The 26,369-nt window shown below is 44.5% G+C and overlaps 2 protein-coding genes across 3 annotated transcripts in view; one reads left to right on the top strand and one right to left on the bottom strand.

The window, feature by feature from the left end:
- LOC126060638 (olfactory receptor 150-like) overlaps positions 1-26,050 on the bottom strand; it is an 87,887-nt gene extending 61,837 nt beyond the window's left edge. The window contains exons 1-2 of one of the 2 annotated variants that reach the window (XM_049856880.1): positions 25,961-26,050; positions 25,433-25,699 (exon numbers count right to left, since the gene is read on the bottom strand). The gene's annotated coding sequence lies outside the window, so the exon portion shown is untranslated. Of the gene's footprint in view, positions 1-25,432; positions 25,804-25,960 lie in introns of those variants that run through there. The other variant, XM_049856879.1, reaches the window with a different exon arrangement.
- On the top strand, positions 13,994-18,013 carry LOC126061051 (protein FAM205A-like). Its single transcript, XM_049857427.1, has 4 exons — positions 13,994-15,923; positions 16,134-16,267; positions 16,358-16,783; positions 17,513-18,013. Exons 1-4 carry the CDS (start codon positions 13,994-13,996, stop codon positions 18,011-18,013), a joined length of 2,991 nt encoding a protein of 996 aa, XP_049713384.1.
- Positions 26,051-26,369: the final 319 nt, after the last annotated feature.

Raw genomic sequence — 26,369 nt, 5'->3', positions numbered from 1 at the left:
ACAGATAAACACAAGTTTAGAGAATTTGCAAAAACTAAACCAAGACTGCAAGAAATGCTAAAGGAGATTGTTTGGCCTGATGACCAATAATATCAGGTACCAGCACAATACAAGGTCACAAAACAGAACGTCCTGATACCAACGCAACTCAAATAGGGAAAGCACAAAAACAAACAAATTAAGACTAATTCTAAGAAATAAATAAATAAACAAAATAATACACATAACTGGAAATCAATAAACAATCACAATAATCAAAAAGAGGGACTAAATAGAGGAGGCATTGAACTGCCAGATGGAGAGTGATACAAGGCGATATAGAACGATACAAGTTAGGTTTTTACTTAGAAAAATAGGGGTAAATAATAAGGTAACCACAAAAAGGAATATCAATTCCATAACTCAAGAAAAAAGCCAAGAAAAACGTAACGACTCAACAAACACAAAGTTAAACATTATGAAAATGAGGATTTCACAAGCTACTAAGAAAAACGTCTCAGCACAAAAAAGCATGTGGAAAAATGAAATGGCCAACAACACACATGAAAAGGCATCAAAATGACAGCACTAAAAACTTATTTATCTATAATTACGCTGAATGTAAATGGACTAAATGCACCAATAAAGAGAAAGAGAGTCACAGACTGGATAAAGAAACACGATCCATCTATATGCTGCCTACAAGAGACACACCTTACACTTAGAGACACAAACAAACTAAAACTCAAAGGATGGAAAAAAATATATCAAGAAAACAATAAGGAAAAAAGGAGTACCAATATTAATTTCTGAAAAAATAGACTTTAGACTTAAATCCGCCACAAAGGATAAAGAAGGACACTACATAATGATAAAAGGGACAATTGATCAGGAAGACATAACCATATTAAATGTTTACGCACCTAATGACAGGGCTGCAAGATACATAAATCAAATTTTAACAGAATTGAAAAGTGAGATAGACACCTCCACATTTATAGTAGGAGACTTCAACACACCACTTTCGGAGAAGGACAGGACATCCAGTAAGAAGCTCAATAGAGACACGGAAGACCTACTTACAACAATCAACCAACTTGACCTCATTGACTTATACACAACTCTCCACCCAACTGCTGAAAAATATACTTTTTTTTCTAGTGCACATGGAACATTCTCTAGAATAGACCACATATTAGGTCATAAAACAAAGCTTTGCAGAATCCAAAACATCGAAATATTACAAAGCATCTTCTCAGACCACAAGGCAATGAAGCTAGAAATCAATAACAGAAAAACTAGGGAAAAGAAATCAAATACTTGGAAAATGAACAATACCCTCCTGAAAAAAGACTGGGTTATAGAAGACATCAAGGAGGGAATAAGGAAATTCTTAGAAAGCAACGAGAATGAAAATACTTCCTATCAAAACCTCTGGGACACAACAAAAGCAGTGCTCAGAGGCCAGTTTATATCGATAAATGCACACACACAAAAAGAAGAAAGAGCCAAAATCAGAGAACTGTCCCGACAACTTGAACAAATAGAAAGTGAGCAACAAAAGAACCCATCAGGCACCAGAAGAAAACAAATAATAAAAATCAGAGCTGAACTAAATGAATTAGAGAACAGAAAAACAATTGAAAGAATTAACAAAGCCAAAAGCTGGTTCTTTGAAAAAATTAACAAAATTGATAAACCATTGGCTAGACTGACTAAAGAAAAACAGGAAAGGAAACAAATAACCCAAATAAGAAACGAGAAGGACCACATCACAACAGAACCAAATGAAATTAAAAGAATCATTTCAGATTACTACGTAAAATTGTACTCTAACAAATTTGAAAACCTAGAAGAAATGGATAAATTCTTGGAACAATACTACCTACCTAAACTAACACATTCAGAAGTAGAACAACTAAGTAGATCCATAACAAAAAAAGAGATTGAAACGGTAATCAAAAAACTTCCAACAAAAAAAAGTCCTGGCCCAGACAGCTTCACTGCAGAGTTCTACCAAACCTTTAGAAAAGACTTAACACCATTACTATTGAAGGTACTTCAAAGCATAGAAAAAGATGGAATACTACCCAACTCATTCTATGAAGCTACCATCTCCCTGATACCAAAACCAGGTAAAGACATCACAAAAAAAGAAAATTTTAGACCTATATCCCTCATGAACATACATGCAAAAATCCTCAACAAAATTCTAGCCAATAGAATCCAACAACACATCAAAAAAATAATTCACCCTGATCAAGTGGGATTTATACCAGGTATGCAAGGCTGGTTTAATATCAGAAAAACCATTAATGTAATCCATCACATAAATAAAACAAAAGATAAAAACCACATGATCTTATCAATAGATGCAGAAAAGGCATTTGACAAAGTTCAACACCCATTTAGGATAAAAACTCTTACCAAAATAGGAATTGAAGGAAAATTCCTCAACATAATAAAGGGCATCTATGCAAAGCCAACAGCCAATATCACTCTAAATGGAGAGAACCTGAAAGCATTTCCCTTGAGAACGGGAACCAGACAAGGATGCCCTTTATCACCGCTCTTATTCAACATCGTACTTGAAGTCCTAGCCAGGGCAATTAGGCTAGACAAAGAAATAAAGGGTATCCAGATTGGTAAGGAGGAAGTAAAGCTATCACTATTTGCAGATGACATGATCGTATACATGGAAAACCCTAAGGAATCCTCCAAAAAACTACTGAAACTAATAGAAGAGTTTGGCAGAGTCTCAGGTTATAAAATAAACATACAAAAAATCACTTGGATTCCTCTACATCAACAAAAAGAACACCGAAGAGGAAATAACCAAAGCAATACCATTCACAGTAGCCCCCAAGAAGATAAAATACTTAGGAATAAATCTTACCAAGGATGTAAAAGACCTATACAAAGAAAACTAGAAAACTCTGCTACAAGAAATTGAAAAGGACACACTTAAGTGGAAAAACATACCCTGCTCATGGATAGGAAGACTTAACATAGTAAAAATGTCTATTCTACCAAAAGCCATTCATACATATAACGCACTTCCAATCCAAATACCAATGTCATACTTTAAGGGGATAGAGAAACAAATCACTAATTTCATATGGAAAGGAAAGAACCCCCAGATAAGCAAAACATTACTGAAAAAAGAAGAAGAAAGTGGGAGGCCTCACCGCACCTGATTTCAGAACCTATTATATAGCTACAGTAGTCAAAACAGCCTGGTACTGGTACAACAACAGGCACATAGACCAATGGAACAGAATTGAGAATCCAGATATAAATCTATCCACATATGAGCTGATATTTCAAAAAGGACCAGTGCCAGTCAATTGGGGAAATAATAGTCTTTTTAACAAATGGTGCTGGCATACCTGGATATCCATTTGCAAAAGAATGAAACAGGACCCATACCTCACACCATGCACAAAAACTAACTCCAAGTGGATCAAAGATCTAAACATAAAGACTATAACGATAAAGGATCATGGAAGAAAAAATAGGATCAACCCTAGGAGCCCTAATACAGGGCATAAACAGAATACAAAACATTACCAAAAATGATGAAGAGAAACCAGATAACTGGGAGCTCCTAAAAATCAAACACCTATGCTCATCTAAAAACTTCACCAAAAGAGTAAAAAGACCACCTACAGACTGGGAAAGAATATTCAGCTATGACATCTCAGACCAGCACCTGATCTCTAAAATTTACATGATTCTGTCAAAACTCAACCACAAAAAGACAAACAACCCAATCAAGAAGTGGGCAAAGGATATGAACACACATTTCACTAAAGAAGATATTCAGGCAGCCAACAGATACATGAGAAAATGCTCCCGATCATTAGCCATTAGAGAAATGCAAATTAAAACTACGATGAGATTTCATCTCACACCAGCAAGGCTGGCATTAACCCAAAAAACACAAAATAATAAATGTTGGAGAGGCTGCGGAGAGATTGGAACTCTCATACACTGCTGGTGGGATTGTAAAATGGTACAACCACTTTGGAAATCCATCTGGCGTTATCTTAAACAGTTAGAAATAGAACTACCATACAACCCAGAAATCCCACTCCTCGGAATATACCCTAGAGATACAAGAGCCTTCACACAAACAGATATACGCACACCCATGTTTATTGCAGCTCTGTTTTCAATAGGAAAAAGTTGGAAGCAACCAAGATGTCCGTCAACGGACGAATGGGTAAATAAATTGTGGTATATTCACACAATGGAATACTACGCATCGATAAAGAACAGTGACGAATCTCTGAAACATTTCATAACATGGAGGAATCTGGAAGGCATTATGCTGAGAGAAATGAGTCAGTTGCAAAAGGACATATATTGTATAAGACCACTATTATAAGATCTTGAGAAATAGAAAAAACGGAGAAGAACACATACTTATGTGGTTACAAAGTGGGGAGGGACGGACGGAGGGAGAGGGCTTTTTATTGATCAATCTGTAGATAAGAACTGCTTTGGGTGAAGGGAAAGACAACACTCAATACAAGGAAGGTCAGCCTAATTGGACTGGATTAAAAGCAAAGAGGTTTCCGGGATAAAATGAAAGCTCCAAAGGTCAGCGGAGCAGGGCCTGGGGTCTGGGGAACTTGGTTTGAGGGGACTTCTAACTCAATGGGCAAAATAATTCTATTATGAAAACACTCTGCATCCCACTTTGAATTGTGGTGCCTGGGGTCCTAAATGCCAACAAGCGGCCATCTAAGATACATCAATTGGTCTCTACCCACCTGGAGCAAAGGCAAAGGAAGAACACCAAGGTCACACGATAACTAAGAACCCAAGAGACAGAAAGGGCCACATGAACCAGAGACCTACATTATCCTGAGACCAGAAGAACTAGTTGGTGCCCGGCCACAATCGATGTCTGCCCTGTCAGGGAGCACAACAGACAACTCCTGAGGGAGCAGAAGACCAATGGGATACAGACCCCAAATTCTCATGAAAAGACCATACCTAATGGTATGATTGCGACTAGAGGAATCCCAGAGACAACGCTCCCCAGAACTTCTGATGGCACAGGACAGGAACCATCCCCGAAGACAAATCATCAGACATGAAAAGGACTGGTCAGTGGGGGGGAGAGAGATGCTGATGAAGAGTGAGCTAATTAAATCAGGTGGACACTGGAGAGTGTGTTGGCAACTCTTGACTGGAGGGGGGATGGGAAGATAGAGAGAGAGGGTAGATGGCAAAATTGGCACGAAACGAGAGACTGTAAGGGCTGACTCAATAGGGGGAGAGCAAGTGGGAGAAGGGAGTAAGATGTATATAAACTTACATGTGACAGACTGATGGGAATGGTAAATGTTCACCTGAAGCTTAATAAAAAAAAAAAAAAAACCCTTTAGGACACAGCGAAAGCAGTGCTCAGAGGTGAATCTATATCAATAAATGCACACATACCTAAAGAAAGAGCCAAAATCAAAGAACTGTCCCTACAACTTGAACAAAGAGAAAGAGAGCAAAAAAAGAAACCGTCAGGCACCAGAAAGAAACAAATAATACAAATTAGAGCAGAATTCAATGAATTAGGAAACAGAAAACAATTGAAAGAGTTAACAAGGCCAAAAGCTGATTCTTTGAAAAAATTAACAAAATTGATAAACCATTGGCCAGACTGACTAAAGAAATACAGGAAAAGAAACAGATAACCCGAATAAGAAAGGAGATGGTCCATATCACAACAGATCCAACTGAAATTAAAAGAATCATATTACATTATTATGAAAAATTGTACTCTAACAAATTTGAAAACTAGAATTAGGTGAATTCCTAGAAAGACACTACCTACCTAAACTAACACAAACACAGGTAGAACAACTAAATAGATCCATAACAAAAAAAGAGATTGAAAAGGTAATCCAAAAACTCCCAACAAAAATAAAGCCCTGGCCCTGACAGCTTCACTGAAGAGTTCTACCAAACTTTCAGAGAAGAGTTAACATCGCTACTACTGAAGATATTTCAAAGCATAGAAAATGACGCTATGCTACCTAAGTCATTCTATGAAGTCAGCATAACCCTGATACCAAAACCAGCTAAAGACAACACAAAAAAAGAAAATTACAGACCTATATCACTCATGAACATAGATGCAAAAATCCTCAACAAAATTCCAGCCAACAGAATTCCACAATGAAGCAAAAAAATAATCCCCCATGACCAAGTGGGATTCATACCAGCTATGCAAGGATGGTTCAGTACTAGAAAAACAATTAATGTAATCCACCACATAAATAAAACAAAAGACATGAACCACATGATTTTATCCATTGATGCAGAAAAGGCATGTGACAAAGTCCAACACCCAATCATGATAAAAACTCTCAGCAAAATAGGAATAGAAGGAAAATTCCTCAACATAATAAATGGCATTGATACAAAGCCAACAGTGAACATCATGCTAAATGTTGAGAGAGTGAAAGCAGTCCCCTTGAGAACGGGAACCAGACAAGGATGCCCTTTATCCCCGCCCTTATTCAACATCGTGCTGGAGGTCTTAGCCAGAGCAATTAGGCTAGACAAAGAAATAAAGGGCATCCAGATTGGCAAGGAAGAAGTCAAATTATCTCTATTTGCAGATGACATGATCTTATACACAGAAAACCCTAAGGAATCCTCCAGAAAACTTCTGAAACTAATAGAAGACTTCAGCAGAGTTTCAGGTTACAAGATAAACATACAAAAACCACTTGGATTCCTCTACATCAACAAAAAAAACATCGAAGAGGAAATCACCAAATCAATACCATTTACACTAGCCCCCAAGAGATAAAATACTTAGGAATAAATCTTATCAAAGATGTAAAACACCGATACAAAGAAAACTGCAAGGTACTACTGCAAGAAAGCAAAAGGGACCTACATAAGTGGAAAAACATACCTTGCTCATGGATAGGAAGACTTAACATTGTAAAAATGTCTATTCTACCAAAAGCCATCTATATATACAATGCACTTCTCATCCAAATTCAAACGACATTCTTTAATGAGATGGAGAAACAAATCACCAACTTCATATGGAAGAGAAAGAATCCCTGGATAAGTAAAGCATTACTAAAAAAGAACAACAAAGTGGGAGGACTCACTCCACCTGATTTTAGAACCTATTATACCGCCACAGTAGTCAAAACACCCTGGTACTGGTACAACAACAGACATAGAGACCAATGGAACAGAACTGAGAATCAAGACATAAATCCATCCACATATGTGCAGATGATATTTGACAAGGCCCAGTGTCAGTTAATTGGGGAAAAGATATTCTTTTCAACAAATGGTGGTGGCATAACTGGATATCCACCTGCAAAAAAAGGAAACAGGACCCATACCTCACACCATGCACAAAAACTAACTCCAAATTGATCAAAGACCTAAACACAAAATCTAAAAAAATAAAGACCATGGAAGAAAAAATAGGGACAACGTTAGGAGCCCTGATACATGGCATAAAGAGAATAAAAAATATTACTAAAAATGCCGAAGAAAAAGCAGATAACTGGGAGCTCCTAAAAATCAAACACCTATGCTCATCTAAAAAAAAAGACTTCACCAAAAGAGTAAAAAGACCACCTAGAGACTGGGAAAAAATTTCCAGCTACAACATCTGCGACCAGCGCCTGATCTCTAAAATCTACATGACTCTGCTAAAACTCAACCACAAAAAGACAAGCAAACCAATTAAAAGATGGGCAAAGGATATGAACAGGCATTGCACTAAAGAAGACATTTAGGCGCCTAACAGACACACGAAGAAATGCTCTCTATCATTAGCCATTAGAGAAACGCAAATCAAAACCACAGTGAGATTCCATCTCACTCCAACAAGGCTGGCACTAATCCAAAAAACACAAAATAATAAATGTTGGAGAGGATGTGGAGAGATTGGAACACTTATACACTGCTAGTGGGAATGTAAAATGGTACAACCACTTTGGAAATCGATTTGGCGTTTCCTTAAAAAGCTAGAAATAGAACTTCCATAAGACCCAGCAATCCCACTCCTCAGAATATATCCTAGAGAAATAAGAGCCTTTACACGAACAGATATATGTGCACCCATGTTTACCGCAGCAGTGTTTACAATAGCAAAAAGATGGAAAACAAGGTGCCCATCAATGGACGAATGGATAAATAAAATATGGTATATTCACACAATGGAATAACATGCATTGAAAAAGAACAGTGATGAATCTGTGAAACATTTCATAATGTGGAGAAACTTGGAAGGCATTATTCAGAGTGAAATTACTTAGTTGCCAAAGGGCAAATATTGTATAAGACCACTATTATAAGAGCTTGAGAAACAGTTTCAACTGAGAACACTCTCTTTTGTGGTTACAAGAGTGGGGAGGGAGGGAGGATGGGAGCAGGTATTTACTAAACAGATAGTAGACAAGACCTGCTTTAGGTGAAGGGAAGGACAGCACTCAACACAGTGGAGATCAGCACAACTGGACTAAACCAAAGCAAAGCAGTTTCCTGAATAAACTGAATGCTTCCAAGGTCAGCGAAACAGGGGCAGAGGTTTGGGGACCGTGGTTTCAGGGGATATCTAAGTCAATTAGCATAATAAAATCTATTAAAAAACATTCTACATCCCACTTTGAAGAGTGGTGTCGGGGGTCTTAAATGCTAGCAAGCGGCCATCTAAGATGCATCAATGAGTCTCAACCCACCTGGATCAAAGGAGAATGAACACAACAACACAAGATAATAACGAGCCCAAGAGACAGAAAGGGCTACATGAACCAGAGACTACATCCTGAGACTACATCATCCTAAGACTACATCATCCAGAAGAACTAGTTGGTGCCTGGCCACAACTGATTACTGCCCTGACAGAGAACACAACAGAGAAGCCCTGAGGGAGCAGGAGAACAGTGTGGTGCAGACCCCAAATTCTCATAAAAAGACCAGACTTAATGGTCTGACTGAGGCTAGGAGAACCTGGTGATCATGGCCCCTAGACCTTCTGTGGCCCACGACAGTAACCACCCCCGAAGCCAACTCGTCAGACTTGGATTGGACTGGACAATGGGTTGGAGAGGGATGCTGGTGAGGAGTGAGCTTCTTGAATCAGGTGGACACTTGAGACTATGTTGGCGTCTCCTGCCTCGAGGGGAGATGGGAGAGTAGAGGGGCTTAAAAATAATAGAAGCTAGCAAAAGGGTCACGAAAAGAGAGAGTGGAAGGAGGGAGCGCGTTGTCTCATGGCAGGGGTAGAGTAATGGGGAATATGTGCAAGTTGTATATAAGTTTTTATGTGAGAGACTGACTTGATTTGTAAACTTCCACTTGAAGCACAACAAAAATTATTTAAAAAAAAATGTTCAGTGATGGTAGCAGACACCATCCAGTTCTTCTGATCTCATGGCAAAGGCGGCAGCTGTTGGACCTTGTATGACTGATTGCAAGCTTTTAAGACTACAGGCACTATTCAGTGAACTTGGGAGTGCAACAGAAGCACTAACCACGTTATCAGGCCAATTAAATGAAATGTCCCATGAAACCAGGACCCTAAACCTCCAAACCAAGGAACCAAATCCCATGAGGTATATGGTTGGACCTAAGCAGCTCCAGAAGCTATACTTCTTCTTTTTTTTTTTTTTTCTGGTCATTGTTATAAATATATCTATCACTCAATTTTTGCCGATTTTACTTTTGACAGGTGTACAACTTCGTGATAGCAATTGCATTAATAGGTTGTGCAACCCGACTGTTGATGCAAAAATTTTTGACAAAATTTTAGCAAGTAAAATTATGACTAAACAAGTGTCTTTACCAATAAAACATATAAATATATACACAGAGAGATTTTTATCAATTCACGTAGCCACAGGGGCTGATGAATCCAAGACCGGCAGGACAGAGAGAAGGGCTCTTGCTCACAAACGGTAAAGATAGACAAATCCCAAGATCGCCAGACAAGGCAGCAGGAAAGCAGCTAGCTCAAGTTCAGGGAACCAAGGTCAGAAGAACAGGCGCCAGCTGCAGGATACAGAGCAAGCAAAAGCCCACGAGCTCCACCAGAATGTCTATGCAGGCCACAGGCCGAATGAAACTCCCTTTCAACTGACTGGCTACTCACAACAGATCCCATCAGATGTGATCACATTCTATCAAATCTCATCATGGAAGTCATCACAACATCATACAGCTGCCAAACCACTGAGAATCATGGCCTAGCCTAGTTGACAAAAAGCCTTAATCATCAAGACAAGGTTTATTGCAGAAACGCAGGTTGTTTTAACATTTGAAAATAAGCACTCACCATACCTGCTGGTGGAGGACTAGAGGCTGGAGGAAGAACAAATACCCTCTTCAGAGATTATCAGCCCAAGAATTGTTTGGCTGTCAGACCAGTCTCACTGAAAGGCCTTTTCAAGGAAACACAGAAATCCTGGGGTGTTACAAGAATATCACAATATCGAAAGAAGCCAAGCAGGTAACGTAAATGTGTAAAATAAGGGTAGACGGTAGAAACGCTGGGTCCTGGGACTGAATTGGAAAACGCCTACCTTGCCTAAAGATTTCCAGAATCCAGGTTGAAAACAAAACAGCACAAAAAACTTCTCCAGTCAAACAGCATGCATCCAGAGTAGATGAGTAGATCTAACCACAAGCAACTAGTTTGTGGCCCTTAGTTGAAAGTGGCCACCAACCCATCTCTGCAGGTAGTCATCTCCCTGAGGAGGCAAAGGCTGGAACATCTGTAAGGGCAGCTCTGGGAAACCAGGCCTTGGACAGGCCTCCAGAGGTGAGGCTCATTCCTCCGCCTCCATAGAAGTAGTGTTTACAAACTCTTCTCAGGCACACAGCCTGGAGGCATCCTTTTCTTGTTCCCACAATGTCATTTAAAGATACTGCTGCTTTGGTCTTTTCCTGTCACCTTAGCCTTGGTCCCCTTCCTGCACCTCTGATTACCAATCACCCATTACTTGTAACATCAAAGCTCTCCATTTCCAAGCCTTAACCTGACTCTGCCTGCCCTAACCTCTTGTGTACTTTCAGGTAAGTTTCTAGGACAAGTGAAGGAGCTGGTGGAGGGTCCTCTGCCCTGGCTACTCTTTCTTATAAGGTGCCCTGTGTGCTTAAACACTCAGTTTCTGGGGAGTTTCAGGCTGTTGTAACAGAGAGAGCTGAGTCATCAGGCTGGTGTAAAGTGTGGACAGTGGAGAGAGAAAGGGAGCGTAGACACTGCCTGTGGCCTGGCCATGGTATCTTTAGTTGCAAGCTCTGAGACCCTCAGAGGTAACCAGATGCCCTCATCTACAGACGGAATCACCACATAAACTTCCATACGACAGTTACAGGGCTTTGATGCCACATCTGCTTTATGACACGGGAGGCCTTTGTGATGCAGTCGATGACTGTGAGGTGGAGATGACAAGGCTCAGTGCTGAGAATCATTAGGCACCAGTATCCTGGATGCCTAGATAGAGGGAGGACTGGTCTCCTCAATGTATTGAGGCAAGACCATGTTGTGCCCTACTTTCGTTTGGTGGCATGCTGGATATCCCTTATATAAATATGCCTCTGTTTTCTGCCTTATAATAAATATTTGGCAAATGAAAAAGAAATACCATGGATTCAGACTGGAATCTAACAGGAGTGCCCATGAGGTAGGAAAACACCCTGAACACTATTGATCTGTTAAGTCTGCGACAAAAAGCTTTTAAATCCCCAGTTTCTCTCCTTATCCCTGCTTGAGAGTTTTGTTTTTTTTGTTTTTTTTTAATCAAACCTTCAGTTATTCTTGTATAGACATTTACTTCTTAGAGCCTAGAACAATCCCTTGCCAGCCCTCCATGTAATGTACTCTAATGGAAACGCCAGGGACATTAGCTGATTTGGGTTGAGGGGTCAAAGATATAAAGTCTACCTTAATGGACCTCCCAGTCTGGGTGATTTTTCTAGTTGGTGGTTCTTTAGGGCCTTTGTAAGCTGAAGCTTTTGGCTACTGGAACCATTCGCCCTTTAATCTGTTCCACTCTTCCTCCTGTGTCATCCTAAGCCGCCCACAGAACTTCTCCTAGAAATGGGGTATAAGGCATGGAGTCTGGAAGAGCCTAGAAGTGAGTCAAATAAGCAGAAAAGAGAAATGTTGGGGTAAAAAAGGGGGACTAAGGAAAGGAAATGTAGTAAAAGTATAAAATATAGAAAGGTATATAAAAGGGATTAGAAAATGTTTATTGGTTTTATCCCATTTTGGGCATGAAAAGAAATTTGTGTCAAAGCTTCACATTCTAACCCTTTTTGTCTTTAAGCAACACCAAAGGGTCAGCCAAAGGGCTAGAGATGCTCCAAAAAGAGGTAAGGTCCCAGTCTCTCCTCTGATTCCCCTTCACCGTGAGCGAGGTTCTCACGGATACTAACCCTATCCCTTGGTGCCAGGAGCAAGCTACTCTAACCACTAAAGGCTGAAGTTCCCCAAATTGACAATTTCTTATAGAAACTTCCTTGGATAGGAAATCAGAGCCTGGACATGTCCAGATTTCTCTACCTTAACCTGCTGGGAATGAGGAAATAAGACAGAGGTCCTTAACTGTGTTATTTACTAGGTTTTATGACACTGTGGAAGTCATTCCATGTCTCAGTCTTATTATCCATAAAACAGGCATAACACTGATGATCCTGCTGCCCTCACACTGTGATTGTGAACATCAAATGAGATTAGGAATGAGATACATAGTGTAAATGTTTAAGCTATACACACACATGCCCTGGAGCCTGACTCTTAAAGCCTTTAGTCTCCTTTACTGAGAGTCCAAGGCCTTACTACTAGCTTCATATAGAATGCCCCTACCCTCTCCTGTCCATGTAACACTGTTTCCTGGTTCTTCAGCTAGGAGACCTTCCAAGGAAGAAGCTGAAAAGCTCCAAAAGGGTCTCGCTGTCCCAAAAAGGTGATCTCTTGCTCTCTGTCCTTTGTTGTCTCCCAAGTCCCAGCCTGGGCTGTGATGATTTCTCAGTTTGGCCAGGGACAAGGAAGAGGAGAGGGACAATGCATGGGAGGGAACCACACATGAGAGAGGCTGGTTCACTGGTTGAGAGAGTTGCCAGGACAGAAGTGGTCAGACATCACAGGAGAGAACAGTCTCCCAATCTGCTCTGTGCTAGAGTCACATTATTCCTGGACTTCAGGTCTGACTAGTACGTAATTTATAAAAGATTCTACATGAAGTGGAACTCAGCAAGGAGACACGTTATTCGGCCTAGAGTCTGGATTTTGCATAATTAAGTCATCACTGTCATATTCCTTTTGCTTCTACATCCTTTCAAAGGCAGACTCCTCTGAGTCTGGCTTGGCCTGGAAACATAGGGAGGTCACTCACTAGGACAGTCTTCAGACAGAAGCCTGTCATCTTATCCTCCTAATAAGATCTCCAGAGGACAGGACTAGTCCCCAAGAGATGCTGTATATAGCACCAGGGACAATCCACAGTCCCTAGAATACAGTATTCACACAAAGATGTCATTATCCACAAACATGGATAACAGACATTGTTTTCATAGCCCCAAATGAGACTGACTCTAGTTTATACTTGGTGATGTGCCTGGTGATGGCCATTCTGCTAACTACCTGACATCCTCACCTGCTTTGTTCCCTTCTAGTTCAGCTTCTCAACAGAGTTCAGCAGAGAATTCACCCTACCTCCCAGTCCTATCTGAGGGCCCTGCCCACCCAGCAGCTGTCTGAGACCTTGCCCAACAAGACCAAGAGCCTCAGCTCAGCCAGGCCTAACAAGCAAAGTGGGAGATTCCCAGGGGTAGGCCCAGGGCTTACAGGCCTAGGGGAAAGGAAAGGCCAATCCCCCAGACCACACTCTTCCAAGGAGGCAGATGACACTGCATCAGTAACGGTTGCCATGCGTCCCTTTCCAGGCAGGCCTGGCTTCCTCGAGAAGGACGTGTGTTGCAGCTCCTATATGCAGACCTCTTCTATCCGGTCTCCAATGGCATGGCTCTGGACATTCAACAATTGGTGACAGGTAAAAACACCCTGATCACCCCTACATTGGCAGGGACCTCACAACACTCTTCTTGCCTAGAAATTCTGTCCATCTCTGGAGTGTCTAAGCAGAGTCTGCAACTGCGTTCCAAGAACTCCAGAGAACTTTTACCGGCATCCGTAACCTCCACACTGTTACAATTAACGGATCAGAAATCCTTAACCCAGACGGCTGCCCCATCAACCAGTGTGGTCATCATCCAAGATCGCTGGGATGAACACCTGCAGCTAGGGAAGGGATTTCAACTGCCAGATGTGCCCAGGAACCCAGGAACTATACCTTCTTCAAGCCTTGGGGAGACCAGAGTTCCTGTGAGCCACCAAGAGATGCTGTATAGCAAGCACAGATTTTTCCATGGGAACCAAGGCCAGCAGCCCTTGAGATCCCATGTCTCTCTGCTGTTCCTGACCACAGATCTCACGAATCTGACACATGCTATAGCCATGCATACGGTCACTATCTTTCCCGCCCACCTCCCATTACTCAGTCCTGAACTTCTCAGGTTTCTTGAGGTCCATGTAAAAACATGGATGCATTTCCAGAGGTGGGGATGCCCCAGGCATGTGGAAGAGTCCCTGAGGCAGCTTATGAATGATAATTTGAATGCTTGTGTTGAAACAACTGGGACCATTTCCCACAAGACTTGGGGTTCCTGTATGCTCAGCCAGCCTACTCAGGCCTTCTGGCTTTTTAAATGCTCCATCAGGGACCAAGACCAAAGCTGCCACTGCCAGAAAACCCCAAGCTCTCTGGCTCTGGCATTGCCCTCTCCAGCCCTTAAAGTTCTAAATAGCCTCTATCCACAGCCTGAGAGACAGGCTGAAGACTCAGGTGATCGTCTGAAGCAGAAGCACAGCCAGCAATTCTGCAGCTTCTCTTGTCTAACCAGTGAGTCCCTGCTTGTCACTGACACTGATCGTCTGAAGCAGAAGCACAGCCAGCAATTCTGTAGCTTCTCTTGTCTAACCAGTGAGTCCCTCCTTGACACTGACACTGAGTTTCAAGGGATTTCCACAAACAGGTACATACCCCAATTTCCCTTGAATGTACTTTTTTTCTTCAATGAGCACTCCTTCCTCCTGCTCTTGCCTAATAATCCACCCCAGTCAACTTCACCTTCTTCCACATCTGTCCCAAATTTGGTGTCTCCAACTGACCATCAACGAAACCAGATCAATATCCCATTTCGGGCTCTGGCCAAGTTCAAAGTGTTGGAGTGGAACCTGCTGCAGAGGCAGCTCCAGGTTAGGTGGGAATTGCCAGCTGCTTTCGAGAGATCTCAGGATGCCCAGAGTCTCATGCAATATAAGACCGGTGACACAACCCAGTCTCCAGAGACCCTGAGATCTTCCTGGTCCAGGAAGCCCATCTCACTCCTCAAGGGGGAACTACCCTTCGTCCCGGACCATGCCCAGAGGCTGCTGGAGTTCCACCTCCAAAAGCAGTTAATTCCCCAGCACAGTGGCATGTCTCAGAGGATCAAGCTGTCCACTGCATTGCTCCTGTCCCGTGCTGACCAACAGCCTCTGCTCTTGAGCAGTAAAGCCTTGGACAATGTGAATGCCTCCTGGTCTGCAGCCCCAGAGGTCAGTGGGATTAGTGACATGACCTCACTCACATTGGCCCCAGTGTTAGACTCCATGCCACGCTTGCTCACCCAGACCAAAGCAATACTGCAGAACCACATCGATTACAAATGTTGGCAGACCCTCCAGGGCACTGTCCTTGCCCATATATTTATCTGCCAGGACTGTGGAATTCTGGGGAGTATGGAGGTAGCTCAGTACCCCTGCATTCCAGGAAACAAGCTCTTAGAGCTGAAGGCAGCAACTGATCCTGAGATATATCAGAAAGTTATGCCCTCACAGACCTCACCAGGTGCTGTCATTGACCACACTAAGCTGTCCAGATCCCTGCCCAAGGGACCCATGGAGAAGCTGGGAACTAATTTACAGGACAAACATCTAACCTTCCTGTCAGGGCTGCCTGATCTCTATTATTTGGCTCCCTCCAAGGCCACAGGCCTGCCAATCACTAGCCAATCTGAAATTGCAGAGATAATGCCTGAGCCTGTTGAAATCACACCAGAGCCTCTGACTGAGATGATCTCCTACGAAGAACAGTGCATAAGTCCTGGGCCAGGTCTTCAAGACGACGAGACTGGTGCCGATGGTGCACAGGAGTTCCTTGCTGAAGTGCAGGAGGAACAAACAAAGGAGATGGTGCATCTAGAAAGTCAAATAGATGCTGCTATTCTAAAGGCACTCAAAACATCCATCTTGACCAAACTAAATTTCCATCTGAGAAAAAAGGTCCTAGAAATACAGATGGGAATTCCCATAAAAGCAAGGGAGTCTCGGAACCAAACTGTAGTTGTCTCAGAGAAATTACCCACACAGGAGGCATCTGGGAGTCTAAACAGTGAAGGGAAAACATGGCTCCAGAAACTCCACATCCCACCTAACAGTCCATATGCCCCAGATGCAGAATTGATCTGCCTCAGAAAACAGCCGATTTTTGAGCTAAAGACAGTACACGAGAGAAAGAAACAAGGCAGTTCCAGAGCAGGGCCCCATGGTTCTACCCACTGGGTCTCCAAGATCTCACATCTCAGCAGGGACATGGCAGATGTCCAGGAGCTTTGTGCTCAGCTAGAAACCAGAGTGAACAGCTCCAGCCTGGAAGAGGCCTGCTGCCCTGAGTCCCCAGAACCTGGCCCAACCAAGGACTCAGCCCAAGTACCCACACTGGCAGAGACAGATTCTTATATTCCAAAGGCACTCAAAACATCCATCTTGACCAAACTAAACTTCCATCTGAGAAAAAAGATCCTAGAAATTCAGTTGGGAATTCCCATAAAAGTAAGGGCATCCCAGAACCAATTTGTAGCAGTCTTAGAGAACTTACCCACACAGGAGGTGCTTGGGAGTCTAAAGAACCAAGAGAAAACATCCCTCCAGGAATTCCTCATCCCAATAGACAGTCCACATGCCCCAGAACACGAATTAATCTGCCTTAGAAAACAGCTCATTGTTGAGCTAAAGGCAGTACAGCAGAGGAAGAAACAAGCTAGTTCCAGAGCAGGGCCCCATGGTTCTGCCCACTGGGTCTCCAATATCTCACAACTCAGGGAGGATACCGCAGATGCCCAGGAGCTTTGTGCTCAGCTAGAAGCCAGAGTGAACAGCCCCAGCCTGGAAGAGGCCTGGTGCCCGGAGTCTCAAGGCCCCAGCAAGAGCAATGACTTAGCCCAAGTACCCACACTGGCAGTGAAGAAAGAATACCCACGGAAACTGAAACCACAAGAGGACACTACGGAATGGAATCCAGGGTTTGGGCTGCCCTCAACCACAGAAAACAGACACCCTGCTGAAGACCAGAAGCCAGCAGGGTTATCTGTGAACAGGACACCCCGAGGTCCCTGGCAAAGGAGTGTGAGCTTTGATATTACAGCCCCCTCTCAGCAGAGTCCTCAGTACTGTCCTCAGTTTAAGCTCCCAAAACTACCTCCAGGGGCTCTTGGGGGGAAAGATTCTGAGAAGAATGATGTGGAGGACAGTGAAAGCAACCTGAATGTCATTACAGAACCAGGCAGGATTCCTGGGACTGCCCAGCCTATGGTGCCCCAGGCTTCACAGGGCCGGTCTTCGCTGGACCCACTAATTCAGTATAAGCCTTTGCAGGACAAACCTTTGTGGAATGAGATCCCAGAGGAGGGAATGAGACTAGCCCATACTCAGAAGAGCCCTGGCCTTCCAGAACCTGACTTAAGAAATAAGGTGAAGTACATTTTTAGCTGTATTCATTCCAAGACAGTAGATGAGAAATCCATGTTTTCCTCAGAGGAGAAAGTGACCAAAACGCGAAAAAATCGTCTTAAGAAGAGCCTAGCCCCAGCCAAAGGCCTGTGGGACAAGCTAAGGCAGAGAAGAAAACAAAGGATCCAAAGCCCAATTTCTCCCCACTGAGAAACAGGTGAGCCTGGCCTTCTCGGATGGCCTGGAGGTCCCAGACAATCACCTCTGGCACTACTCTCATCATCTTTGCTCGGGCCCTATGCTGGGCCACCTCCACAGCTGTTTGGCACCATCCTCGAGAGGCTTGTGCCACCCAACCTGAGAATCCACCATACGTCCCAACCCTTCAGAGAAAAACACTGCTTTCTTCAAGAAGATCCAGTTCATTAAAATAGCCTGTAGGGTATCAAATCCCTATATTGTCATTTTCTTTAATGTACAGGTTGTGCAAAGCATAGCCCAAATATATCCCTAGGCAAAGATACATGCCTGCTTGTTCCTTCTTGTCTCCTTGTGATATGTTAAAGGTTGAGCGGGAGGTATACAGTCTTTTCTATTAGAGAATAACCTTCAACCCACAGTTCAGATGTGTTAGCATTCCACGTAACTCCTCCCAGCCCTATCCTGGACTGTGGATAAAGGGACTTGAGTAGAGAAGGCAAGGCCCTTGTCTAAGGTACACTGAGGGTAAAGGTCAGGGTGGAGTTCAGTCAAAGCTTCCCATGATAATCTTGAACCCCATGACAACAGTACTGACAAGAAGGAGTGGTCTGGAAATCAATGCATTATTTGCCCACCCATAGGCAAAAATCATTAATTGATGGCTGATACATATATACGCCTGCAATCTGGAAGGTTTTTAGGGGAGTACCACAGTGCTTCATCCTTGAAGATGTGCTTTTGTGATCCAAAAAAGCAGTTTCTATGACAGAGGTCAAAACCAAAATACAGAATCTCCCCTCTCTGCTCCCTGGTTGGTACTAACAAGATCTTTCAAACAATCTGGGAGCCTGCTGTGGCCCTGTTGCCTGTTTCCCATCTCCAGTGCCTCTCAGCTACATGGAAGGAATGCCTACTAGAATGAAGATCAGAGTAGAAGGTAGAGAGGTTTGTTCCCCAGCCCTAAGGCTGCCAGGGAAGGAAGCCAGTAGGGAAAGAATGTAAATGGTAGTATGAATACCTGGGACAGCACACCATGCTCCTGACCAGGGCATGATAATGGAGAAAAGCTGGGTTTTTCGGAATGAAAAAAAGTCCAGAGCCAGAAAGTCAACCCACAGCCTAAGTGCTCTTGGTGGAGGGAGGTAAGCAAACTCTGAGATTTATGAGCCTGACAAAGAACATGGGCCTAGCGATGCAGAAAGAGGGCAGATGTGGCATCCTAGCCTTCAGTGACCAGTGAGGTTTGGGGCCAGGAAGAAAGAACTGGGAAACAAAAAGACAGAGGTTGCCCTAAGCATGTGGGATAGACTACTATTTTGGCCACCACCTAGTAGCCTTCAAAAGGTACCATCCCTGTGTCCTCCTCTGACCTACCACAGAGAAGCCAAGAGCTGGAGAAAGAGCAGGAAATGTGGCTTCTTGATGATGTGGTACAGGGGACTGTGGGATACCCCTGCCTCACTGATTCCTAAGGACAGCCAGGATCACTCACCATCCCATCAAACCAGGAGGAGGTGGTGGCTGCACTCACTTCCTCTATAGGATTCCACTGCTTAGCACAAAGTGTCCACTGAGAGGATGCAGAAAAACCAGGATGGGAAGAAGCATGGATGTATCCCTGTTGAGAAGGGTGATTCTGTGCCTAAAGCATGGGGACCCAGCTCCTATTGTGGCCACCAGAGGAGGCAGGCACAAGCCCTAGGCCTGCCATGCCAACATTTTCTACGTGTTTTACTAATGCATCCCCGAAGGAGATCAAAGGAGGTCTTGTGGCAGGCACATCCTCCCTGCCTGGTGGGAGTTGGATAGAGAGCCACGGAACAGAGAGAGAAACAGAGGAAGGCAAGAGTGAAGGGAAGTCACTCAAAAGGATCAAAACAGCATCAAGTGGGAAGCAAGGGTTAGTGTGCACACATCCTGACATACGGTGGAGCAGGTCCTTCCCATGGTCCCCACAGGCTCCTACCTGCCCCACCCCAGCATGGGCTCATGATGCTGACCAAAGTCCTGTGCCAAAGGGCTGGGCCAGAGAGATGAGCTGGAACCAATACCTTCAGGATTATGAGTTCTCAGCAAAATCAAGAGCTGAGAAGAGACAGGGTGAGAGCCTATGAACTCATGCAGGATGTTGTTGAGTGGATGTAGCTTTGCTCATCCTATCCCACAACCCTTGCACAGCCCCTACCTTCCTCCTCCCCCCAGAGCTCGGGAGAGTTAAAATAAGAGCAAAATAAATGCTTTAGGGCAGGGCACAAACTCCAAAAATGTAATATACCCCAGAAGTGGTGGTAGATGGCTTGGAATACATCACTGCTTGCTTGGGATCTTTGGAGTTCATCGCTGGGCCTTTGACGTACCATGTCATGGTGAATAGCCCTGACCTTCTACAGCTCTTCCTTTGGGCTTTCTGGGTGTCTGGGTGAGTACTTGAGAATTCTATAAACGTAACTTAGGGTACTGAGTAACAGCAGTAAGAGAAGTATGTTTTCTCCAAACATCATTCTGCCTGTGAATCGCAGAGTCCTTGAGGACAGGGACCATGCCTGACTCATTTTGTACATGCTCACCCCGTCCCATCCAGGGAAGGACAAAAACACACTGAGCACAGGAGTGAGAGGGTAAGACCCCACTGAGATGCTATTTTCTGCACCACCAGAGAGGTCACTGGGCCTCTGCTCTTCTACTGGCCATCAAGCCCTAATGCTCTACCTGTGCTCAGGGGCCTATGGCATTAGCCAGGGCTATCATGAAAGAAAGGCCAAGAAGGTTCCTGTGTCCACCGTAGGGATAGGAAAGGAGGAAGGACAATCTTGAGCTAGAGTGGACAGATGGAGAAAGGGCACCATGCAGACAGGTAAGGTGCTGGGAGACAGTACCGAATCCCTGACACACCTGGCTGGGCTTGCAAAGAGATGTCCATTCCCATCCCCACAGATACTGAGGTCAGGCCCCTGAATACTTGGTCTGTATGAGAGCACAGGGGAAGAAGGGGCCCTGAGAAGGAGACAGAGAAAGATATCCATTCCAAGAAGGAGGGATGGGTTCTGCCAACAGCCTCCCTTCCCTGATTTGTATCTCTTCTCCACAGTAACTTCTCTGGGTCCATGGCCACACAAGGGGCATGCTGGGGGCTTTCCAGAATGTTTTACTTCCAAGGTCAAGCCTGTACAGAGGCCACAGGGTCAGGACCCTGGGCAGATAGTCTTACCTGTGGGAATGCAGACCACGGGAAGGGAAACCTATCGTTGAGGTAAATATTACTGGCAGCTGCGGTACACTGGGGGGTGGGAAGGATGATTAAAGACAGACGTCAGACTAGGATCTCACTACACACAGTGAATAACACGTGGACACGCAGACATCCAGTCACACATGTACATAAAGAGAAAGACACAGATTCAAAGATGCCACACAGAAATACTACAGAGTACGAAGAAACTTTGACCAGAAATACACATCTACATAGACCAGGGAACCCCCTGGGTCGGAAATACTCAAGTAGACACAGGCAGAAATACACAAGCACATACAAAGCTGACTTGCACACATAACAAAAAGATACAGCCCATCTTGTGGGCAGACTCACAAACACATATGCAATCCAAATTCATCCTTCAAAGCCCTTTTCCTCTATAAAGCCTCCTAGGCCACCTCAGAACCAGGCCTGCCTAGCCCTCCTCTAAACTCTCCTTTGTAATTTCTGTTTCACTGCTTGTTCTTTAATAGAGACAGCAGTGGATTCACGTGCATACCCCTGGTCTCACCAACTTCTCTGTGTGCTCTTAAAAAAATGTCAAGGGCTTGCAGTAGATCTACTGCCCTCATCCTTCACCTATGCACCCATCTCCACAAGGGCCACCAATTTACTACTGCCTCCATCCCTGCAGGGCCCTGCCCCCCAGCCCCTTCAACACAGCAGATAGACACACCCACCAAGGGCACTCTCAAGGCACCATGAAGATGCAGGCCTTGGTTCCCCAGGAGGGAGGCCATGATGCATGGCATGACTACATGTGTAGTTCTAACCCAAATTTTAATGTTAACCAGGATTCCACACCTGTCAACCCTACCTCCTACTCCAAACCTATTTCCAGGGACAACTCTAAACCCGCAGTGCTTTTAAGTGCAAACTTTGGAACAACTGTACCTCAGGAAGGTAAGAAATGAATTCTTCCAAAAGCCTGAGTGAGCTTGGAAGTGGATTCTTCCACCTTCAAGCCTCCAGATGAGAACACATCCTAGTGAACACCTTGATTGCAGTCTTGTGAGACCATAAGCAAAGGACTAAGCTAAGTCCTGCCTATACTCCCGACTGCAGAAAATATGGCATAATAAATGGGTGTGGTTTTAAGCCACCAAGTTTGTGGTACGTTCTTACGCACCAGGAGATAGGGAAAAAATAGGGAAAGAGAAGGCATCTAGGGAACCCTTCTCCTTCAGCTCTCTATAAAAATAAGTAGCTCTGGAGGGTCCACAGTCTTCCTAATAAGCCATGGCTCCCTTGTCCTGCATGTTAAATGCAAAGTAACCTTGAGTGCCTTCACCTGATAATTGATATGAGAGTGGCATATGTTGGAAAAAGCTAAAAACAACAGCAACAACAAAACTGACAGCGATCTTGCAGAAGAAGGTGGGAAGGTTTTCCCCAGCAGCAATAAAGTAACGAAAACTTGAAAAAAAAACCGTAGGTTTAACAGGTAGCTCCAGATTTTCTTTGAGCTCGGAAGGGAGGAACAATCTAAATAGGATCACAAGGAGAAAATGTTCCATAAATATTTGTTGAATAAATTTTGCAAAGATGATTGGAGAAAACAAAGGGTTTACTTGAGATCATAGTGCCAGTATCCCCAAAGGGGCTCATCAGACCAAATTTTCAGAACTTGTTTCTAGAAACTACACAGTCACCAGCTCATCACATGCACTCTGCTTCCTCAGAGGTGGAACCTAAGTTGTGAATCAAGGCTAGGAGGGATGAGAACAGGTAACCCATACAGTTGCTATGGGTGATTTCTCTGAGCATAGGAAGAGCTGCTAAGTTTTGGGATTTAGCCAGTTTCCACAACCACAACGATAAGAGGTCAACATCACCTGCATTTATGCTATATCCTGTAGCACTCTGTCCTGGCCCACAGGAAAGCAGCTGACCTAAAGGCACTGTTACGGATTGAATTGTGTCCCCCAAAAATGTGCATCAACTTGGCTAGGCCATGATTCCCAGTATTGTGTGGTTGTCCTCCATTGCGTGATCTGATGTAATTACCTGTGTATGTGTTATAAATCCTAACCTCCATGATGTTAATGAGGTAGGACACAATCTATAGGACTTGGTCTTATCTTGAGTCAATCTCTTTTGAGATATAAAAGAGAGAAGCAAGCCGAGAGGAGGGGGACCTCATCACCATCAAGCAAGAAGAGCAGGATGGAAGCACGTTCTTTGCATCTTAGATCCCTGCACTGAGAAGCTCCTAGGCCAGGGGAAGATTTATGACAAGGACCTTCCCCGAAGCCGACAGAGAGAGAAAGGCTTCCCCTGGAGCTGGCACCCTGAATTTGGACTTCTAGCCTCCTAAACGGTGAGAGAATAAATTTCGCTTTGTTAAAGCCATCCGCTTGTGATATTTCTCTTATAGCACCACGAGGTAACTAAGACAGGCAGTAACCAAAAACTTGAAAATGCATCTCTTCTGTCCTGGATTTGATCTGGAAGAATGTAGCACAAGCAGCACTTGTATATAAGGGTAAAAGTTTGCAAGGTAGCAGACAACTGGCTTCTAGAAGCACAGGAATAGCAACTTCATCTAACACAGAAGACCAAGGGACTTTGGGAAATCAGCATAACTGGAACCTCTAAAAAAGTTAGTATACACACACAGACATTCTGAGTGCACAGTGCACATCTGGGTGATTCAGATCAAATGAAGCTACAAGTGTGGCCAGTTTACCCAAAGGTTATAGACAAACTAATTTGATAGAGTAATGGCCGGGGGACTAAGAATGTGACTGCCAGAAGAGGGAAATACAGTAACTAAGTGTCAGTGTCACCTTTGAAAAGGCATAAAACCAAAAAACCAAAACAGTGGCCATCAAGTGGATTCCCACTTACAGTGACCCTATGTGTTTCAGGGTAGAACTGTACTCCGTAGTGTTTTCAAAGGCTGTGACCTTGCAGAAGGACATTGCCAGATCTCTCTTTTGAGGTGTCCCTAGGTGGATTTGAACCACCAACCCTTCAGTTAGTACCTGAGTGTTTAACCATTTGAGCCACCTAACCTGTTGCCATTGATTCCGACTCATAGTGACCCTATGGAACACAGCAGAACCGCCCCACAGGACTTCCAAGAAGCAGCTGGTGGATTTGAACTGCTCACCTTTTGGTTAGCAGTCGAGCCCTTACCCACTGCGCTACCAGGGTCCTTGAACCACCCAGGGACTCCATAATATACGTTAACTCCTATAAGTGCACTGCAAAGCTATAATTTGCCCCTTATGGCTCAAAAACTGGCAGTATATGAACTCAAGAGCATAAAACATTTACTTCTTTAGCATAGTGCCTGGCAAGTTGGTAGCACTTAGTAAATACATCTGGGTCTCTGAGGTGATTACTGGGAAAGGGGGAAGGGGATGAAGGAGGAAGTTGTAATGGGAAAGATGATCATGTCTCCAGCTGGACACTGATGGTCTTGGTTCCTTGGTCCAAAGCTTGTGAGCAATTTCTGACAGAACTTGGCCATTGAGATCGAAGCGTGGAGTTGCTGATGATACTCCTATTAGAAATCAGAGTAAACCAATCTGGGAAATGGGGATACCAGAAAGAAAGCAGCTCTGCTTGAAGACAGACATGTGAGATTGGGAGATAAAAGATTTTGAAACTAAAGAGATAGGAAACTTTTTGCATAAATAAGATCCATTTAGGGGCAGATACGGGAAAAAATAAATGTGAAGAGTGCAAGAAATGGGCCTAGGGAGGTCCTCTCGTTTATGTTTGCAGAGGGAGAGTGTCACATGTGACAAAGCAGAAGAATAAGAATGTGATCAGAGAATATGTGGAAGATCAGAAGTTGAAAAATCCAGGCAGTAAGGATATCAGTTAGCTTTGAAACGAATATATTCAAATGGAACTGCGGTGAGCCATTCTCTCCACATTTATTTCCTTTTCAGATAGTGTTTTTGAGAAGATTTACAGCAACCTGCTGACATCCTTCACTTCCATGCTGGAACTATTTGCAGAATATTTGTGATTGGTCTAAAATTAAACCATATTCTTAGGATCTGTATCATCTTAATATTCACCTAACAGACAGGGCTTGGTTTTTCCTCTCACTGCTTAATCCCCAGGAAGGCCACTGCTACTGAGGAGGGTGTATTAGTTACCTAATGCTGCTTAAGAAATTGCCCCAAAACTTAGTAGTCTAAAACAAAAATTACTACCTGAGTCAGGAATTTGGGAGTGGCTTAGAAGGGTGCTTCTGACTTCCATGAGGCTGCAGTCCAGACATCTGCCAGGGCAGCAGTCATCTGAAAGCTTGACTGGAGCTACAGGGTCTGCTTCCAAGTTCACTCACATGGCTGAGGGCCAAAGGTTTTAGGACCCCAACACGTGAGCCTATCCATTGAGCAGACTGAATATCCTCACAACAGGGCACTCTCTTCCACAGAGGCAAGTCCAGAGGCCGCCCTTGGGGGTCCGTAGTTACACTGAGGAGCCCAGGGGGACAAATACAGAGAGACTCCTGGGGAGGCTCCGTTCACACAGGGGTGCTCCATGGGGGCGGCTCTCCAACCCTCCTCAGGAACTCCCTCGAGGGGCCAGGGGCAGCAGACACATAGGATCATTCTCCTACACAGAGGCACCTTGGGGGCGGCCCCCATACAAACACCTCAGAGTCCCCGGAGGGCCGCCCGCAGCCCTACCCCTTGGGGTGCCCGCCAGGGCCCGCTGTCCTCGCTCCCGCTTACCGGCATGTCCGGGTGCGGGACGCGGCTCCGGGGCTGACGGGCTCTACACCGCGGGCCTCCCGCCTTCATTGGCCGCTCGGCGGGCCTGCGTACTGGGTCCCAAAGCCGGGAGCAGAGGGCGCAGGCGGAGCTGCAGACTGAGGAGAGGGCGGCGTCAGGGCGCGCGCCCCTAGCACACCCACCCACCCCGCCCCCCGCCGCCAGCCGCTGCGGCGCGCCCGCCCGCCCCTCCCCGCCCAGCTGGCCACCGGCGCTGGGGAGCGAGGTGCTAAGGGACCGCTGGAGGGCGGCGGCCTGGCCGGGACCTGGCGTCGCTCTCCCATGAGCCCTCGGCCCAGGTGCCGATGGGCGTCCCCAGCCTGCGCCTGGCACTGCGGCGGGGGCACTGAGCCAGCCTGGCCGCCTGGGG

This window comes from Elephas maximus, chromosome 17, assembly GCF_024166365.1.
Source record: "Elephas maximus indicus isolate mEleMax1 chromosome 17, mEleMax1 primary haplotype, whole genome shotgun sequence".
NCBI lineage: Eukaryota > Metazoa > Chordata > Mammalia > Proboscidea > Elephantidae > Elephas > Elephas maximus.
This window is presented reverse-complemented; position numbering and strand designations above follow the sequence as displayed.

Coding starts and splice junctions, on each gene's coding strand:
- LOC126061051 (XM_049857427.1), top strand. CDS start 13,994: ATGGCTCTGGACATTCAACAATTGGTGACAGGTAAAAACACCCTGATC. Junction 15,924..16,133: donor GCCCTCACAGACCTCACCAG/GTGCTGTCATTG, acceptor AAATCACACCAG/AGCCTCTGACTGAGATGATC. Junction 16,268..16,357: donor AGGAACAAACAAAGGAGATG/GTGCATCTAGAA, acceptor CTGAGAAAAAAG/GTCCTAGAAATACAGATGGG.